Below are 18,139 nucleotides of genomic sequence, written 5' to 3'. Positions count from 1 at the left end.
CAACTTCATTCAATCATATCCCCATGGCCATTCATGAAATGGGGGATGGATATCGTCGGCCCTATGCCAACGGCCCCGGGTAAAGCTAAATTTATTTTGTTTATGATTGACTACTTTTCTAAATGGGTGGAAGCACAGGCCTTCGAGAAGTTCAGAGAAAAAGAAGTTATAGACTTCATCTGGGACCACATCGTGTGTCGATTCAGGATACCTGCCGAAATCGTATGCGACAACGGAAAGCAATTCATCAGCAACAAGGTAATGGAGTTCCTCGAAGAACACAAAATAAAAAGGATCTTATCAACGCTGTATTACCCAAGGGGAAACGGACATGCCAAATCGACAAACAAGACTATCATTCAAAACTTAAATAAAAGGTTGAGCGACGTTAAGGGAAAATGGAGAGAAGTTCTACCCAAAGTTCTTTGGGTGTATCGAACGACATCGAAGTCCAGCACGGGGACAACCCCGTTCTCCTTAGTTTATAGCTCCGAGGCCTTAATTCCAATCGAGGTCGGGGAACCTAGCTCCAGATTTCGACATGCAACGGAGAAATCAAATCACAAGGCTATGAATACTAGCCTCCAATTATTGGATGAAAAACCAGAAGCTGTGCTTGTTCTGATGGCTGCATAAAAGCAAAGAATCGAGAGATATCACAATAGAAGAACCAACCTTCACCACTTCAGAATCAGGGACTTAATTCTAAGGAAGTCACCCTCAATACTCGAGACCCAAACGAAAGAAAACTAGTGCCAAATTGGGAAGGACCATATCGAGTCATTGTCGTCATCGGAAAGGGATTTTACAAACTTGTCACAATGGAGGGCAAACAATTGCCAAACAATTGGAATGTATCACTACTCAAACGATATTATTGCTGAGGTATGACTTTCTCCCTTTCCATTTGTATTTGATGCTAACTTATTGTAGGTGTTCGATCGAGGAGTCGAGAAAACTCTTCAACATGAAGATCTTAGGTTTTAAATCACGCGTTGCACTCTTTTTCCCTCAGATCGATTTTTATCCAGAACGGGTTTTTCCGGTGAGGTCTTTAACGAGGAAACAATTATGTGATACCTGAGGAAAATTCAACAGTATCCAAGGCTTCTTTTCAATTAACCTCGAATACTGGGGGGCATCACCCTCGGAGGTTATATTTTCGAGAAAAATATTTCATGTCAAAGGGTCTTGATAGGGAAACCTTATAATGGGCCAAACGGTCGAGTGAACCGTGTCCATATAGATTAGTCGAGCCCCGATGACAAAACATGTACGCATGTATAAATTATTCAAAGAAGCATTCTTTCTATATCAACACTTTGTGTCTCAAAGAAAATTTGCTACTACACGAGCTCCATACTTATGATTTTGTGAGACATGTGTCAAGGGCCAAGCGCAAATATACCTCGAATCCTCGGGGATGGTAATCAATAATCAACATATTCGAGTCATCTAAACTCGAACTCATAATACCTCAAAGAGGCGCCCCTCGATCTATAGACCAAGTCCATCTTTCTCGGGGACTAACATCTCGAACAAGTTCGAAGTGTTATTGGGGAACAAGCCCAAGAGGCATACCCAAAGTCTACGGCCAAATTAATGCGGCTCGGAGACGTCCGAAACCCACAATCAAAATAGGCCTTCATGTTCTTTAAAAAACCGGTTAAAAAAGGCTACCCTCGGCAAATAATAAAAGGGCTTCGATAAAATCAACCCTCGAAAAACCTCAAGAGGTATCAAAATTATCTTAACACACACGTGCTAAGGCACAAAAAGCAGAAGGGTTTCCAATCAACATCGAACCCTCAAAAATATCCAATGGGTAAAAAATATATGCTAAGGCATAATGAAATTTTCACAAAATATTTTAAGCCAATAGAGGGGAATAATAGCTATATTTTAGAGGCCATAACGGCCCGATCTAAAAGAGCCTAAGGGTCAATGCACTTAGAGTTCAAGATCTTTTTCTCACACAATCCGAACCCAAGGGTTCGATTATCCGGAGCCCAAATAAACATTTACTTAGTTATGGCTCGGGGACTCATCATTATCCGACACATAAGGGTCTATGCCTCGAAGTTCAAACCTTATTCGAACTTGACCGTGGTAACTTCAAGGAAGCCACCCGTGACAAAGTTTCGAATACACCGTTCAAAGCATAAGATTATGCTAAAATTTTGCAAGGCAAAAAACATATTTATAAAGATCGATAACGCATTGAAGAGAAATTTTCTTTTATATATTTGACAAAAGATGTGTACAAGACACCAACAGAGGTCTTACAAAAACAAAAAGAAAAATCCTAACTATGCTCGGGAATGGTTTCTCCCTCGGGACCAGTTTCTCTTTCGGGCTACTCATCGCTCTCGGACCCGCCTTGGCTACATTCATCATCGTCGTCGTCATCGTCAGAAGAGACGACAAATCTGGCATCAGCTTCAAGCGCCTTAGCATGAGCTATTTCTTCAGAGAGGTCGTAATCTCGAGCGTGGATCTCCTCGAGGGTCTCCCTCCAAGTTCGGCACTTGGCCAAATCATTGCTCCATCTCTCTCGATCGAAAGCCTCCCTTAGCTGCGTTTGAGCATCCTCAGCATCAGCCAAGTATACGGCTATAGTTTTGTCAACCGCGACCTTCGTCTTCCCGACCTCTGCCTTGGCCTTAGCAAGCTTGACCTCGAGCCCATTGATCCTTTTATCTTGACCTCAGAAAGCTTGACCTCAAGCCTATCAACCCCGATAAAACAATCCCAGAAGGGATCCTCTTCACTGGGGACTCCACCTAAGTCAGACATCTGCAGAGCCCGAGCCTCCCTTATGGCCTATAACGAACCGAGTGGTCGTTTTGCTTTCTAGAACCCCGTTCCCCTAAATAAGACTTCCCATACTTTATTTTACTGATTTATGACTTGCGGGGATGGTTGATTCGGGATTTGGAAGAGTTGCGTTGAAATCGTAACACTTGGGTCCTTAAGGTTGGCTTAAAAGGCCAGGTTTGACTTCGGTCAACGTTTTGAGTAAACGACCTCGAAATCAGGATTTGAAGATTCCAACAGGTTCGTATGATGATTTGGGACTTGGGCGTATGTCTGGATTGAGTTTTGGATGACTCGGGAGCGTTTTGGCGCCTAATAATGAAAGTTGATTCCTTAAGGATTTTGAAGTTCTTTAAATTTGAATTGGAGCAGGTTTTTATGTTATCGAGGTTCGAATGGAATTTCGAGACCGCGAATAGTTCCGTATTGTCATTTAAGACTTGCACATAGAATTTAGTGTAAGTTCGAGTAGTATAAGTACGTTTCGGCACATTGAAAGTAGAATGAAGAACTTGAAGTTCATAAGTTTGATTCAATTGGTTTTAGGGCGTGATTCTTAGATTTAGCGTTGTTTCGGGCATTTTTGAGTGTTCGAGCGAGTCCGTTTTGTGATTCCAAACTTGTCGTTATGTTCAGGCGGGGCCTTGGGGGCCTTAAGCGTCAATCGGACGTGGCTCAAGCTAAGTTGGAAATTTGAGAAGGAGCTGAAGCTCCAGTTCTATCATAACCGCACCTGCAGTTGGCCAGCCGCAGGTGTGAGACCGCAGAGCAGCTCACCAATCGCAGATGTGGCCCAAGGGGAGGAGCCCAGGTTCCGCAGATGCGGCTCCTCTTCCGCAGAAGCGAGACCTCAGATGCGGTTCCCTAATCGCAGGTGCGAAAATTGCTGAAGGCAGTAGCCTTCATTTAATCGGGAATGTGTCATTTTTGAGACATTTCATTATATTCTTGGGCGATTTGGGAGCTTCAAAAGGGGAGATTTCGGCCTAGCATTGTGAGGTAAGTTATTTCTACCTAATGAGTTTAATACATAGTTTATGGGTAGATTATAACATGTAAATTAGTAGAAATTGTGGGTTCAGAGTAAAACCTAGGGCTTTGATAAAAACAAGATTAACCACAAAATTTGTTATGGAATGTGTCACACCTAAGGGTGTTAAACGGGTGGGCCGGGCCGATCCGGGCCTGTGTTATTTGGACCCGTACGGGTTTGGTTCTGGGCCGGTTCCGGGCTTGGTCTTAACGGGTTTAACGGGTTCGGGTTCATCCGGGTAAAAATTGAACCGTAAGGGTTACGGGTTGAGGGGGCCGGGCCGGGTTTAGTGTTTTTTTAATTTTTTTTTAGAATTTTGTATAACTATTGTAAATTAATACTTTGTATTAATTTAAAGAATACAAGGAAGATGGGAAAAATTTACACTTATTGCAAGTGCTACTTTTATTTCATAGTTCAAATTTCAAACTTACAAATTGAAAGGTTTACATTTTTAACAACAAGTAAATTCAAAGGTTTTGCATTGCCTTAGTAAGTTCTTCATAATCAATATGAACCGATTGACCTTCTTCTGGAGTGTTAAATTCGGATGGGTTACCATGTGTTAATATATCTCCAAGTTCCTCGTCTTCTGGGCTATCAACATCTTCACGTCCTTGATTTCTTCGTTCCGATCTAATCCAATCTCTGAAACATACTAAAACTTCCAAAGCATTGCTTCCCAATGAGTGGCGGGTGTCTCCAAGTTGTTGTCTTGCTTGGCTAAATGCACTCTCCGATGCAACAGTAGAAGTTGGCACATTCAGCACGTCCCGAGCCATAGCGAAAAGAACAGGAAATTGCTTTCCATTCTCATGCCACCATCCCAACGGTGAAAATTCCTTTGTGCGAGGCTCTTTTTGCTTCTGCAAGTAGAATTGAAGTTCATCAATGTTCCTGCTACTGGTTTGAGTGTTAGAAAATGTAGAAAAAATATTAAAACTATCAAGGCCTTCTTCATCATCCACAGTAGCAGAAGTGCTACATTGCATAGTGGGATTAACATTGCCTACAGCACGAGCAGCATCATCAATTACATTTGCATAATAATTATATAATTATTGTAAATATTCATTTAGCTTGTTCATAGAGACATATAAATTTGGGGTTTCAGTTTCTCCAATCTCCATATAAGTATATAAAGCATTCATTAATTGGTGACAATCAGACATCTTAATAGAAGGATTTAAAACTGTACCAATTAAGTAAATCGGAGGAATTGGAAAGAAATATTTTTTGAATTTTGCTTGCATTTTTTCAACAACATCCTTATATTTTTCTTTCTTCTTAAATTCAGATAGTAGAAAAGAAATTTCAGCTATATGTACTAAAGCCATAGTAACAGTGGGGTAATATGCTCCAGAAAACTCAACAGTAGCTGTATAAAATTTATGTAAAAATTTAACAACATCATTAATGACCTCCCAAGTAGCACTTGTTAACATACGGTTTGGATCAGTACAATGCGCATTAGCAACTTCAGTTATTGGGAATCTATATTTGTAGCAACATTTTAAAAATATATATGTATAATTCCATCTAGTAACAATTTCGTCTGGCATGAATCTGGGTTTAAGGTTATACTGGACACACTTATTCTTAAATTCCTTTATTCTAGATTGTCTATTATTTCCTTGAATAACACCAGCTGCTCTTCTAACATGAGTAATCTCAGTTGAAAATAAATCAAGGCCACTTTTAACAATTAAATTATAAACATGACATGCACACCTAACATGAAAAATTTCATCAAGAGGTGGTTGCAAATGCAGTTTTAATATTGAAATTGCGGCATTATTGTTAGAAGCATTATCAAAAGACATACACAATACTTTTTGCTTTAGATTATAAAATTCAACTACTTCACAAATAGTACTACTTATAAACACAACAGTATGACTCTGATCTTCATCATATCTAAAAGCGATAATACGTTTTTGCACACAAGTAGTATCATCTATCCAATGACATGTAATTGTCAAATAATCATTTCCATTAACAGCATGGCCAATATCAGAAGTTAGAGAAACTCTACAAGGAAGGTGGCTAAACAAATAACGTATGTATGTTTGATATTGTCCATGAAGTCTAAAGATATCAGCTCTACAAGTACTTCTAGGGATACCTTTAAATAAAGGATTGTAAATCCTTTGAATATACATAATAAGATATAATGAAGAAGCAAAAGAAAAAGGTAGACATCCCAAAGCAATCATTTTTGCTAACTCCTCACGATTCTTCATTTTACCATATTTCACTAGACCGCCAGTAGTAGGGTTAATAGTTGTTTGATTTCCATCACCATCAGCGCCCCATTCTATGGGATGCTCAGTTTTCATATGTCTACTAAGCGTCCCAGTCCCCCCTAAATTTCCTCCAGTTAAATGTTTAAAATCACCTTTACAAAGTTTGCATTTAACTCTATCAGTACCTTCTATTATTTCAAAAAAATTCTAAACCTTACTTCTTTTTCTACGATTAGTAGTCGGAGCCACAGGTGGTCTACTACTAGTGCCACGACCACCACCCCTTGTAGCAACCCCAACACTACCAACTCCAACACTAGTAGGTGTAGCTGGTATCTCATCTTCCATTCCTATTTCATTATCTTCTATTCCAAAATCTTCTTGTAATTGTTCATAATCTATATTATCATTAGGCGATGTTTCGAAAACATGTGTAAATTGGGTATTACTATTACTACCAGATGCTGAAGGACTACCTCTTTTTTTATTTCCCCTACCAGTAACTTTTCTACACGCTCTTTTAGCAGCATTCAACATATTGTAAAAATTAAAGTATAATCTAAAATTAAATATGCAATTAAAATATTAAATAAGAGAAAGAGTTGGAGGGAGTGCACCGAATTCGACAATAAATTGAGCACTTGATTACGCAATTCCGATGTTACCACGAACAAACGTCAAGCAAGTATTTCAATTTTGAACTTCAAACTTCAAATTCCGAATGACAAAACACGATAAATTAAATTCAAGAAAAGAGAGCCAAATAAAAATTATAAAATTAGAAGATGAAATGATGAATTGAAGACTTCAAGTCTTGCAAATTGGAGAATGAGAGAATGAGAGAAATTGAGATTGAGAAATGAGTATTGAGTGAAGAAATGAAGAAGGGGGGGGGATGGGGTATTTATAGTTTTAGAGAAGGTTAGTTTTGTAAATTCAAAAAGGGTTAAAAATTAAAAAAAATAGGCTATTTGTGCAAAAGACCCGTTGGCCAACGGACCAAATCAGAATCTGACCATTGCCAACGGTCTGTGGGCCCCATTCAATTCGAAAATTAAAAAAAAACAAAAAAAACTATCTGTTGAACCGGGCCGGGCCGGTCCGATTAACCCGGTAAGAGTGAACAGTAACTCTACCGGGTTCAACCGGGCCGGTTACCCATTTTAAAAATTTAAACCGTCCAACCCCCCTTCACCCACCCACGCCACCACGCCCTANTTTGAGAATTGAGAATTTGAGATTGAGAATTTGAGATTGAGACTTAAAGTCTTGCAAATTGGAGAATGAGAGAATGAGAGAAATTGAGATTGAGAAATGAGTATTGAGTGAAGAAATGAAGAAGGGGGGGGGGGGGTATTTATAGTTTTAGAGAAGGTTAGTTTTGTAAATTGAAAAAGGGTTAAAAATTAAAAAAAAAATAGGCTATTTGTGCAAAAGACCCATTGGCCAACGGACCAAATTAGAATCTGACCATTGCCAACGGTCTGTGGGCCCCATTCAATTCGAAAATAAAAAAAAAACAAAAAATAAACTGTCCGTTGAACCGGGCCGGTTACCCGTTTCAAAAATTTAAATCGTCCAAACCCCCCAACCCAGCCCAGCCCAACCCCCCCCCTTAGCGGTCCGGGCCGGTTCCGAGTTCTACCGGTCTAGGCCGGTCCGGAACCGGGTCAACCTGGCCCGTTTAACACCCTTAGTCACACCTCTTTTTTTTTTACTACACCCCCGGAAGAGTATAATAAAGGGAGTTTTTTCCAATTAAAGTGACAATTGAAACGGGATTATTTATTTAAATGATTCAGAGTCGTCACTTGGGAGATTTATGGTGTCCCAAGTCATCAGTTTAAATCCCGAATCGAGGAAAAGAATGACTCTGCATTACAGTCCGCGAACCAGAAATCCGAGCAAGGAATTCTGTTAACCCGGGAGAAGGTGTTAGGCACTCCCGAGTTCTGTGGTTCTAGCACGGTCGCTTTGATCATACTTGGCTTATTAAAAATGTTTAATTACTTATTTTTAGAACCTATGTGCTTTTGCCTCTTTCACCGCTTTTAATTAAGAAAGTTATCTTGAAACGGGTTACGCGTACGTATACCGATTTGTTTGGCGCGTCAAAAATCATGTCACGCGAACGTGTCCACAATTAATAACGCTTTATTTTTATTAAGAAAATTTGGGCCGAAGTAGCGCGAACGCATACTCCGGTTTTATTTTTAGAATTGCAATCATGTCACGCGAACGTGTCCACAACCGCGATAGTATATTAAACGGCCCTAAAGGTTTTTCTACGAATATTCCTCATTAATAACTAATTAAAGTGTTTGCGAGGGCCATAGACTATTTATTATCTATTATGGCTCGCCTCCATAGTAAAGGGCTTGCTAGCTAAACAACTTAAAGGGTTGGTCTATTCCTAGCTTAAACTGAATCTCAAAGTGTGAATTTAAATGGCCCGAGGTTTTCAATTCTGTTTGTCATTTGGGCCAGGCCTGACGTGTGGCCCAACAATTTACCAAATCCAAAGGCTGTGAAGAGTGAATCTCCACAGCAACTTTCAATGAGCCCATAGAGGAAGCCCAACATAACAATCACGTGCAACTGGCATCAACGGGTTTCATGCGTCGAACCTAGACTACAGCAGAAGACATCCAAACGTTCTTAAAAAAAATGTAAACATTGCAGATCAAAAAATTTGGTATTGAGTAATTATTAAAATTAAACCTACAATTGCTAGGTGTTAAAGCCATGGTTGAAATCAACTGAAACACGTTCCCGGGCCACTTCAAGTTAACCATATGCATATGACATTCACTTACACACCAGAGACTAAAAATCATGGGAAACCTTAATTAGAGAATCATAATTCACGTCATCACTTACTTGAATTTATCAACCATACACTAAATATAACCTCAAACCTAATTTAAAGAAAACATTAACTACCTGATGCATACATCCATCATACTACCGTAAGCAACACCAGACCATCTGTGAGCACGTGATTTTTGCCCTATATGAATTATTCCCATAAATTCAAAACAGAATGACTTCTTTCATTATTTGCAATTTTGCGGATTTTCGTGGCATTTTCCGTTAGTTGTTTGCATTTTGGTTTGTGCATTTAAATTAGTAAAAAATTACAGAAAATGTGTTGCATGTGCATTTAGGAGTTAACTTTGCATTTTTAAGAATTACTTATTTTACAAAATAGAAAATCACAAAAATAATTTATTTGTGCATTGTTTAATTCTTAGTTTTGAATTTCATTAGTCTTCCTTTAATTTGGTAGTTAATTAATTGTGTTTAATATAATAGGGTAGGTTAATTTAGTTTTTAAGAATTAATTTAGGTTTTTAGTCTAATTACAAAAGAAAAGAAAGAATTGAATAAAAGAAAATTTGGGTCTTCTTTAATAAGAAAACTGATTTGGGCCAAAACACCCCTTCACCCAGCCCAAAATCACTCCTTAACCCGGCCCAAATACCCTCCAAACCCGACCCATTCTCTAATACACACACGATACTGAGAGCCCAAAACCAAAATCCCTAAATCAGCCACTGTTCCTCTTCTCCAAACACGTGAATCCAGCCCCAAATCACCCAAATCCATGGCGAGTGAATTCAAACCCACAACCACGCGTTCCTCCTTCTCTCATCTCGCCATTTCAAACGGTTTCTGACACTAGAGATTCTCACCCCTCTCACTCGCCCGATTTTGAACCATCTCACACGATTAGAAGGTCCTAGAGACGATTCGTTGGATGAATGTGAGGCATTGGATTGATTTCGTTGAATCCGAGCCCCACATTCATCAAGGGTTCGTTTCATAAAGGATTGGATCGGTTTTTGAGAAGGGGGGATTTTTTGGGGAGAGAGTCTTCGGAGAGGCAAAAAGTTCTAAGGTTCTTTATTTTTTTCCCTTCAGGTTGGTACTGCATTTCCAAAAAAACAAGAAACATAAATACAAAAAAATAGTTTGGGTTTGATTGTTACTCGGGTTTCATTCGAGAAAAATACAGAAAGTACACCAAAAATGGTTTGAGTTTTTTCGAGTTTAGTTCTGTTTTCCTTTGTCAAAACCAGAGAGAATTTCATGATTGTTTGGTCTACGGTCTATAAGCTTTAGAACATATAGTTTCCGTTTTTTCTTTCAGTCTGGATTTTGGTTTAAAAAATGGAATTTAATTGAAGCTCTGGGGGGGTTTAGATCGACCGATTCTGCTACTGCTTTGCTGTTCTTCGCGTTTTGATTTGCCATTGAGTTCTTGTGGGAATTTTGGAGTCGAAACTGTGTAATCACCTTTGATTCTGTTATCAAAAGAAGTTCGAAATTTCAGGTTCAATCTTCATCTCTCTGTTCTTGCGATTCTGTTTCGTTTCAATGCTTTGAACTATGTGTTTCTGTCTCGACTGCTCTGTTTGTGCTGGGATCGAATCTCGTGTTGAATGAATTGATTCTCAGTGGTGTGATGTATTTGAGTATCTTCAGTTAGTAGAAGCTGATTTTGAGTGGTCGTTTTATGTGGTTTAACGGTTTTGGTGATGTCGAGCCTTCATTTGAGTCCAAATTTCGTCGTTTTCAAATAGCTGTTATAGTTTGGTTGGTCTGTCATTGTGAAACTTCTCTCTCCTGCTGGAACTGGAAGGTTGGCTGATAAGTTTGCTTGATGTTGAGTGTTATAGTGTGAGTATGGAAATCGATCGTGTGTTTTCTAGGTACACAAATTGCATATCGTTTGTTTTCCTTCTCTGAAAAACATCTGCTCCCCTGTGCCTTGTTTTACTTTTGGTATTTGAACGTCTATATGAAATCTGTTCAACTCCAACATGGTTGATCGAGGCTCGATTTGATTGTGTGATTATGTAAGTTGGTGAGGCATGTTAGGTTACTGTTAGAAGTAGTTTGACAAGTTCCCTGTCAAATGCAAAGTTTCCATGTTCGTGTTAGTTGATTTGTAACGGCTTAGCAAAATTTGCATACTTCATAGATTTGAATGAAATCAAATATATACTATCTTGCTACTATAGTTTTGCCCTCTTTCCCCTATGTTTGTTGAGAAATACACTTAGTTAAGGCACTTGTAAGTCTGTTCCTAGCTGCTAGCATTTGACAATTTGATTCATGACTGTTGGCTTAGTTTCGAACACACTGGTTCAAGCATGAAAGGCTAAAAGCATTGTTTGGGATTCTCTATATATTGGCGATCGATCATCTTTGCTAAGTTCGAGTGAAATTGAAATCTTCACTGTTGTGTTAAGGTTGGTACAAGATAGGAAAATGTGTATTTTCTTCCTGTTTGTCAGTGACAACATTAGTTAACTCCTTTTAAGTTAATCCTTGCCTATTCAAGTTTAAAAGATCTCTTTGTCATTTTCTTTAGTTCTAGATTGTTGGTATTTGCTGGGATCGATTCTTTAACATTCTTGGTCTCTTCTCTCTTTAGCTAGATGAGTAAGTGTTATAGAAATGTTTATGTTTGCGCCCAGTCTTCATGCTTCAAATTGTATGGCCAAGATTTGCAGAATGTGGTGCATTTGTAGTATTCTCAGTTATTTTCCAAAAATTATGTTCTAGCTCTTTTGTTATGAAAGCTTTGGTTTTCTCTTGGTCAAATTTTGACATTTTAATCCTCGTGTGCACTGGAAATCATGTTTGCTGCTGAACATGTGAGAGTGAGGAGAGATTTAACTAGAAGTTAGAAAGCTTTTTGTTATATTGGAATTTGCCGTGCTAGATGCCTATTTCATTTGGCTAGACGATATCTGTTTGGATGATTATTGAATTGTGAGTAGTCACTCCCCAGTTCCATTTATCCGGGCTGCAGTCATTGGCCCATGATTAGTGGCCTTATGAGATTCCCCAGGCCCACCTGTCTTAGCTTCAGTTTAGGGCCTATGATCTGTAGCTTTAGAGGTGCGCCATGCCAAACAAAAATATCAATTGCATGGCCCTCGCTTTATTAATCCTGTATTGGTCCTTAGAATTCGAGGAGTGCCGTTTAGCTAAATTCCACGGCCCTCGCAAAGCTGCAAACGCGAAAAGCTTTAGGCGCGTTAGTTTAATAATATTACTTTCCTAAACTCGGGTGCACATTTATGTGACCCAAATTCAAATCCCAACGAAGTTAGAACATGTCGAAAATCGCGGGTGCATTTATGTGACGTAGTTCGAGACGTATTTTTAACGACGTTGCAATTTTCTCTAAAAAATGAATAAAAGCGGTCAAAAAGTTAAAATTTGCACATAGGTTCATAATTGTTCAAAATCAGATAATTAAGCCGAATATGACAGTTGGGCGACCGTGCTAGAACCACGGAACCCGGGAATGCCTAACACCTCTCCCGGGTTAGCAGAATTCCTTACTCGAATTTTTGGTTCGCGGACTGTTAAACAGAGTCATTATTTTCCTTGATTCGGGATTCAACCGGTGACTTGGGACACCATAAATCTCCCAAGTGGCGACTCTGAATTTTTAATAAAAGATTCCCGTTTTGATTGTCACTTCAAGTTGGAAATAACTCCCTTATTACACCCTTGCGGGGGTGTAGTAAGAAGGAGGTGTGACAGCTTTGGTGACTCTGCTGGGGAAAAAAACCCAGAACTTTGGTTCAGGGTTCAGAATTCGAGCTTAGATATGTTGTTGTATTTGGCTTTATCTGTTTTCCTACATGTTTCATGCTAAATGTGCTAAATGCTTTACCGCTTTGATATTATCTGAACTGTATATAAACTGTGGCGAAACCCTTCTCTTCTCACCTCCGGGGATGTGCTCACTGGTGGAGACTCCCTATTCTGTTAGTGTCATACCTTAAAGTAAGAAAGAGTCCGGACAAGTTACTAAGCCGGATGGCCTTTTGGTTCCCGGTACGTAGCCCCCTCATCGACTCGAGTTGTCCGCTCGGGTACACAGTCTAGACCCTATACCCAGGTTTTGAACCTATAATAACTTGACCTCATGCCGGATCCCTAGTAGGAACGCTTATCTGCATCACGTGCATTCTAACTTAGGGGACTCAACACAGGGGTTGGGTCCGTCTAGGACAGGTGTACCCGGAATAATGGACCATCCTGATGCATCCTACTTGTGCATTTATCTGTTTTAGATTCGCATGCTGACCGGCTTTGAATATCTGGGAAAAATTGAAAAAAACAAAAAGAGAAAAAGCAAAAATAGCAGTGCAGAGAGTTAATTACCTATATTAGAAAAACCAATGTCCAAGTAGTGCCGAAATGCTACCGGATTTTTGAGAAAATGAAAGAAAAAAGAAGAAAAGTAGTTTTTAGTTTGAAAAACAAAAAGAGTTTTATTTTCAAATTAGTTTGTTTATTTGCCACTGAAAAAGAAAATATAAAAAAAAGAATCTTGCTTTCAAAAATAGTGTATTTGCCATGTTGACATCCATTTTTGTCCCTCCTTTCTTCTAATTAATTTTCTTGAGCTTCTAAGTTACTAATAAACTGAATACCCTATTTTTGCTACAATTTATTTTACAATTGTTACTACTACTATCATTAGTATTAATATTAGTATTAGTATTAGTGTTAATATTGATATGATTATTCTTATAATTACTACTTTTACTATTATCACTGATATTATTATTATTACTACTACCACTTTATTATTATACTACTTTTGGTATTATTATTATTATTATTATTATTATTACTATTATTTATTATCATTATTAATGCTATTGTTGCAATTAGTATTGTTACTACATTAAAATAATCTACTTAATATTGTTTTATCATGTATATTTGTCAATTTAGGAGCCCAAGCAAATACTAGGAAGAAAAGAATATTAAGACCATTTTAAGCCCAAAGTCGGCCCAAATTCGCCCAACTAGCAGCCCAAAATCCTCCACTTTAGCCCAACTATAGAGCACNGCATTATTTGAAGGGTGAACATGCCAATTATGTGGATCATTTCCTTTAAATTAATTAAATCCTAGTTAAAGGAGCATGACTATCTATAACATGTGTAAAGTTTTCAAATGGAACAACGAGAAGTTTACACATGACAAAAATATCTTTTATTGTACTTTCTTTTGATTTTCTTTACGTAAAAATAAATAAAATGGCTTAAGCACTTCTTTTGCTTTTGAAAAATAGAATTACTTAATTAATTATAATATAATATATTATACTTTCTTTTGTTCTTTTGATAAAAATACGCTCTTTTTTTTTTTAAAAAAAAGAAAGATGTTTAAGCAGTTATCTATTTATTTTCTTTTAAAAAATAGAATTATTAATTTGTAGAAATGGAATAATACATAATGGCATATTTATCTTTCAAATACACGTTAGGCCTACCTCTGGCACTAAGAGCCCCCCCTGCATATTAGGACGTAGAATTATTTGTTATGCTTTGGAATCTGTCACATGCTTTGCTTGCTTACTTGCTACGTCGCTTACTTGACTTTATTATTTTTACTAACATTTTGTTGTTTTTCAGAAGATGGAAATATTTATTATCCAGCTTGCTTACTTTTTTTTTTTATTATTTTAGATATATACTCTATTTGTTTACATATTTTTTTATTTTTATATCATCCTCTTGACTTATTAATAATAACAATAATATTAATAATCACCATCATTCCGCGCTTAGCGCTCTTTAACGACTCTAGAGCACCGTTTAGGTATTTACTTAGGTCCAAATTTCTTTTAGGCCCTCTCCAATTTTTAGAGTCTAATTAATATATCTTTTTAGTCTTTGGGCATGATCTTCCATTATTCATAAGATAGGACGTTTTGCCCGCAAATCCTTCAATAGGCTCGGTTCGTCATGAAATTTCTCAGTATTCGTGCCTTAAACTAGCCATAAGAATTTTCTTTACACAACAATGAGCATCTTATTCCCTATAGCAAGATAGCATTCCAACTTCTTTAAAAAAAAACTGGTGTAATCTTTTATGGTATGAAAATATCTTGCCTATCTAATTTCGCTAGTTGATTTTATTCGCGTTCTTTTCTCAAAATGTAGTTACATAATTTTTTTTTTAAATATTTCCACTCCTGCCTTACATAATTTTCAATTCTTCCCTAATTTTTTTTCCAATTCCGACGTAATCTTGTATCTCTGTTATTCGTCTCATAGCTTCATATCTCTTAGAACTTCAACCTTCGTGCCAACATACATTTCCAAGCGGGTAGATGTCCAAACTTTGCGCAATCTACCAAGCAATAGAAGGCCACTATTTGGTCAATTTGCATTGTCATATTATTCTAATATTTTCACCTATTCAATTCAAGTGTCTATATCGTCTTATTTCGGGTCGTCGAGATTAATCTTCATGCACCCATTAATTCTAAATTTTGGCGCATGAGTCAAGGTACTCTCCCATAACTCTCAAAATGCTTGATACCATATTTCATGCCTCGATAACTTTATGATTTGCCAATGCTAAAATAAATTTAGAATCATTTCATGTCCAAGTCCAGATAACAAGTCATTCTCGTCCATCCATTTCTCAATTTAGGCTATTGTTTCTAGTTTAGGGCTCCTTCTTAACCATATCATGGATTAATCTATCTAATCATATATTTCATTATTTTAGTGCATTTATTTGTTATGACGAATGTGCTAACACTTTATTTTGTTTTGTACAAGTTTTATTTTTCTTTAAAGGTTGTCTAGCATTGAACACTGTTTTGGCTGCGAATCTGCATCAAGGACGTAACTACAATGGCAAACTGATTTGGAGCACTCAGTACCGGTAAAGGTTTGTTGCAAGTTGAGACTGATGATGAGGAGACAAATATTGTACGGAGGAACATTTTGGTCAATCTGGGAAATACTTTCAACCTTCTCCCCAACCCAAATTCTGCTTCCAGCTCAACCAAAAATGTCTCTTTGACCATATCTCCTCATCCAGCAACTATTTACATAAGTCCTCCGCCAATACCGCCAAAATTTACTATCAATCCAGAGGCTTTGCCAGTCATCATGATGACCAATGCTCAATCGTCTGCACTTGCACCATCAGTCACAAAAGGCCAACAAAATCAACTGGCGTTATGTCCATACAAAAGACCAGGAAAGGAAATTAAGATGACTAGCTGGGATGACCCAGATAGAGAGCTCCATAATCTAAGAAAGATCATGGAGGAAGAAATGCGTGCAAGAAATATTCCGAGTTTAAGATACGAAAGTTTGTGCATGCATCCAAATGTTGAGTTTCCGCCAGGATTCAAAATTCCAAAATTCAATACTTTCAACGGAAAAGGAAATCCCATTTGTCATTTAAAAGACTACTGCAGCAGATTAGTGGGGATTGGACATAATGAAGCCATTCGAATGAAGTTGTTCATTCAGAGTCTATCAGGGCTAGCGCTTGATTGGTTCACTCAGCAAGATTTTAGCAGATGGTACACATGGGAGGACATGGCCCGCGATTTTGTAGAACAATATAAGTTTAATATTGGAGATAGTCCAACGCTTTGTAATATGCGTGAAGCAGAAAGAATGCAATACGAGTCTTTTGCAGAATATGCCATGCGATGGAGACTGGAGGCTTCAAAAATACGCCCTCAATTGCCCGAAAATGAGTTGATTTCCACCTTCATCGAAATGCAAAAAGGCATATACTATGAAAAGTTGCTATGCGCTCGGCTACGTGATTTCTCGGATTTGATTAGAGTTGGAAAACTAATAGAAGCAAGCATTCGAGCAGGAAAAATTATTGACAATTCAAAATTACAAGCCACTTCCCAAGGCGATGCACTCGAGAATTTACAAGGCAAAAAGAGGAAGATAGATTCTGCTTGTATTCCCGCTCATCAGCCACAATCTCAACAAAATAGCCAGCTGCTACAAACTCATATACAACTCCAACCTACTCAGCAAAGCGTTCAACATCAAGCTTATCAAGCACAATCTAGCTATCGTCATTCAGAGAACCTGAAATCCGCACTTTTATTCCTCTGAAAGAATCATTGACAAGCATGTTTGAGAGATTGAAAGCGAAAGGACTTTTACAGCTAAGGAAAGGATGGATCCCGCAAAATCTTCCTCCAGATTTTGATTGGTCTAAAACTTGTGCGTACCATTCATATATTCAAGGCCTTGACACAGAAGAGTGCCCAGCACTTAAGCATAAGATTCAGAACATGATTGAAAGCAACAAGATAATTGTGCAGCAAGAGCAACCATGCAACAATTATGACCCTTCAGTCGCTAATACCATTGTGGTTAAAGGTGATCTTTCAAAGATGGCACCAAGACCTTTGAAGAGAAAACGTGAAGCTAAACAAGATGATTGACTAGAGCTTGTCATCACTACTATTTTGCCCGCCCTTTCATGATTGACTCTGTTTCATGTACTTTTGTTAAACTTTTGTATGAACTACGTGTTGACCTGATTCCCGTTTAAGAGGGGATACGTAGGCAGCCCTATGGGTTCTGTCTCATCATAATAAAAATCCTATTTACCCCAAAAGCCAAAACCAGGGCAGATTTTGCAGAAGGATCCTCATCATTTGGCAAAGCAGAAAATGAAATTTCAAGCTACATATTTATTACAAGCACAATAGCAAATTCCAGGAGCCATAGCAACAAGTTGCAGATTCAAAGCCAAACTTTGATATTCAATGCAAGGCAACCACTTTCTTTTATACTAACGAACTTTCTTTGAGTAATGCAAGGGCATATTTTTGCTATTCTTGAACAATATTACACGCTACCGCAAAGCTCAGCCACAAGATTCATGCAAAGCAAAGGATGAAGCCAAGCCAGCACAAATCAAGCTTTGAAACTTATAATTTTTCTTTGAGTGCAAGAGTTTATTAATAGCAAAATTTCAGTATGAAGATCCAACAACTGTTAGCATTGCACCAGGAATATTCACTACTACAAAGGCATTGCATCAAGCACTCTGCACCGCACCATTTGCTGTTACAAAATTATTGCACCAAGCTCTCTGCATTGCACCATCAATATATATTACTTCGAAAGAACCATGCCAAGCTCTTCACACTGCACCGATCTTGTAAGTTTAAATCAAGCATCGCATTTAGGCTTGTCCGCCTTTAATAGGA

General features: G+C 38.0%; 1 protein-coding gene across 1 annotated transcript; it reads left to right on the top strand.

Moving 5' to 3' along the window:
* The first annotated feature begins 16,052 nt into the window (after window positions 1–16,052).
* Window positions 16,053–17,030, top strand: LOC109205683. Its single transcript, XM_019368424.1, has one exon. It carries the CDS (start codon window positions 16,053–16,055, stop codon window positions 17,028–17,030), a length of 978 nt encoding a protein of 325 aa, XP_019223969.1.
* Window positions 17,031–18,139: the final 1,109 nt, after the last annotated feature.

Source organism: Nicotiana attenuata, unplaced genomic scaffold (assembly GCF_001879085.1).
Source record: "Nicotiana attenuata strain UT unplaced genomic scaffold, NIATTr2, whole genome shotgun sequence".
NCBI lineage: Eukaryota > Viridiplantae > Streptophyta > Magnoliopsida > Solanales > Solanaceae > Nicotiana > Nicotiana attenuata.
The sequence above is the reverse complement of the archived record's forward strand: the minus strand, read 5'-3'. Positions and strand labels throughout refer to the sequence as shown.